Raw genomic sequence first — 2,644 nt, forward strand, 5'->3', positions numbered from 1 at the left:
GCATGTGCGGTGGTGGTGTCCGATAAATGTCCCATCTTGCTGAATGGAGGTTAAGGATCTGCTTTACTTCACTGTGTAGTGGTACACGGCTTTACCGCTAACGTGAATAATGACTGTAAAGGTTTGAACAAAATAAGCTTGGTGCCATGCCAGCCCATAACTATGATCCTCACAAGCTAACGTAAATGTTTTATGACCCTGAATTCGCACTGTATGCTTTTTGCAATGGTACGCTGATGCTTCGCATCAGCCATGATTAATCGCTTGATAAACAAGATGTGGATAAGGAAAGATACAGAGAACCTTTGGATCAGAAAACAAGCTGACAAGGCAAGGGCCATCGACAAATAAATGAGTGGACGCCCTTCGATTAAGGTTAACGCCCAGAGCCAAAGAAGGCAGGGTTTCCGAAAAGATCCACGACCATCACTGCGGAACCAGCAATGAGCTTTCTGACGGAATTCACCGACTAAACGAGTCCAGCCAACAAAAATTTCATTGAAGTAAGAATGCACCCGACGAAAATGATGCCAACAACCGGATGAAATGACAAACAGCAACACACATGCAGCAACACACACACACACGCATGCTCATACAAACACATACGCAACTTCGCAATGCGAACCAGCATCAGCGTATCATTGTGAGAGCACAGAATGTAAATTAATGTGCACCAATCCCCAGATTGACTGAGTAGTGCATCACAGATGAGTGAGCACGTTACGTGGAATACCACTATACTGGGCGGAAAGAACTCTGGCGGGGATGTCGCGGTCGGTGTTCGCGTCATGAATACGTAGGTGTGCAGCGTCGTCGAGGCACCACGAAGCACGCAGAGATGGACTTATTCTGCAGCTCAACGTCATCGGGCGTAGCAATGTGATGAGCTGTCGCGAGAGCAGGGCTTGCCGCACTAAAGTGCGCCCCAGATTCCATCGCCTACTACGCAGGCTGGACAGATCTTGACGGACTACGGATGTCGAGACAAGGGTTGCTGTCTGAAATCGCAGAAGAGGCGTGTTAATGAGCCGTCAACATACTGCCGCAGTACGGGCCTGAAGGACTGTTACTTAAGCGCAGTCGACGTACTGCAGAGCGGGTCGTTCAGGTTTCTCCATTCGCCAGGAAACCAGTAGCTGTGTGGCTGGAGGAGAAGTGCGTGAACGGTGGGACGACAGGTGCCGAACGTCATGGGTCTGGGACAAGGCACGGCGCAGGAAAATCCGCCGTACGTGACTGATGGCCAAGGCTGTGGAAATGAAACGACAAGGAGGCGCCGTGTTAAGCACTCGTCGGCACAATACTACAGTAAGGGCCAGAACTCGAATAAACTTACGCGCAGTCGACGTACGGCAGGACGAGTCGTGCAGATGTCTTCATGCGCGAGGAAACCAGTACCTGTTCGGCTGGAGAAGTGCACAGAAGGCGGGACGACAGGCACTGAAAGTCGTGCGTCTGGGCCACGATTGGGCGCAGGGACGTTGCTGGAATGGGCCAGAAGCGGAGGCCTAGGGTGCGTACCTGAAAGTAAAAAAAAAGGTCAACTTTACAAATGTGAAATACAAGAAAGTAGGTACTCACCATGACAAGCGTCATCGCACGAGCCGTGGTAGATGAACTTGGGAAACAGGGACCGCGTGTTGAGCGACAAAAACACAATGTGGCACAAAGAATTGCAAAAAAAAAAAAACGTGGCCACGTACTTTGACCGCAACGCGCCGCGAACCGAAGACAACGTCCGTGCTTCAGCGTAGCTAGATGAACTGGAAGTAATACGCCACTGGTTAGCCTGACAGTAATTCCGGATGCCACCGATTTCCGCGATTCCACATTCCGCGCCCTTTCGCGCGCCTAGACGCGAAATTGTGGCCGGGAAGCGATAGCACTCGATAGTGCTATCCATAGCACGGGCTGATGACCGTGTCGAAAACGAGAGAGAGAGAGAGAGAGCCCCTGCCAGCTGTGGCCTGCGCAGTGTAAGGTACCTGCCTAGTGTCAGCCAAGCCGGAAGCTACAATCGGCCAACTCCGCTTCCGTCACGGCGACGAACAGATGTTGCGGCCGCCCATGGAAGCTCGTGCCTAGTTAAGAACTACAGTTAACGGCACATAATTTGCTATTGTCAATCAGTTGTGATGAACTGAATGGCCACGCCGCCCTCGCAAGCTAAGCACTCCCACCTAGGCGGTTCGATGCCGAAACGAAGCTGCGGCGACAGTTGCTGCGTTGTCCCTCAGCTGTGCCACGGTCACTTGGTTGCACAAGCTGCACCTACGGTTGGGAAGATTAAAAGGCAAGCCATGGCAAGCATGGTCGTTTTGAAACCACACACACACAAACGCGATCTCGCGTCGAGAAAGAAAAACGCATGCATCGCAGGGCTTTATTCATCGCTAATGTGAAATGCGGCCTGAAAACGAAGTAAAACTACGCGCTCGGACGTCACTGTCGGCGAGAGTGGCGTCATGCGTTGCTCTAACCAAATTTACTGGACAAACGGCAGCAGAAGTATATTACAGTGACACAATCAAACAGGACAAAGCCTTTCGCGGTCTTTGCGACGATTCACCGCGCGACTTTAAAGACAGCGTGACGCGCCTGCACATCGGTGTCTATTGCCTTGCGCAGAGCTGCGACGGTT

General features: G+C 51.7%; 1 protein-coding gene across 1 annotated transcript; it reads right to left on the reverse strand.

Annotated features, from left to right (window-relative positions):
• Positions 1–823: 823 nt before the first annotated feature.
• On the reverse strand, positions 824–1,906 carry LOC142583600 (uncharacterized). The gene is made up of 4 exons (XM_075694090.1): positions 1,585–1,906; positions 1,340–1,524; positions 1,093–1,252; positions 824–1,001 (listed from the first exon to the last, which is right to left on the reverse strand). Exons 1-4 carry the CDS (start codon positions 1,904–1,906, stop codon positions 946–948), a joined length of 723 nt encoding a protein of 240 aa, XP_075550205.1. The 3' UTR covers positions 824–945.
• Positions 1,907–2,644: the final 738 nt, after the last annotated feature.

Source organism: Dermacentor variabilis, chromosome 5, assembly GCF_050947875.1.
Source record: "Dermacentor variabilis isolate Ectoservices chromosome 5, ASM5094787v1, whole genome shotgun sequence".
Classification (NCBI taxonomy): domain Eukaryota; kingdom Metazoa; phylum Arthropoda; class Arachnida; order Ixodida; family Ixodidae; genus Dermacentor; species Dermacentor variabilis.

Coding starts and splice junctions, on each gene's coding strand:
- LOC142583600 (XM_075694090.1), bottom strand. CDS start 1,906: ATGGATAGCACTATCGAGTGCTATCGCTTCCCGGCCACAATTTCGCGT. Junction 1,525..1,584: donor GTGCGATGACGCTTGTCATG/GTGAGTACCTAC, acceptor TTTTACTTTCAG/GTACGCACCCTAGGCCTCCG. Junction 1,002..1,092: donor CCTGAACGACCCGCTCTGCA/GTACGTCGACTG, acceptor CTGCGATTTCAG/ACAGCAACCCTTGTCTCGAC.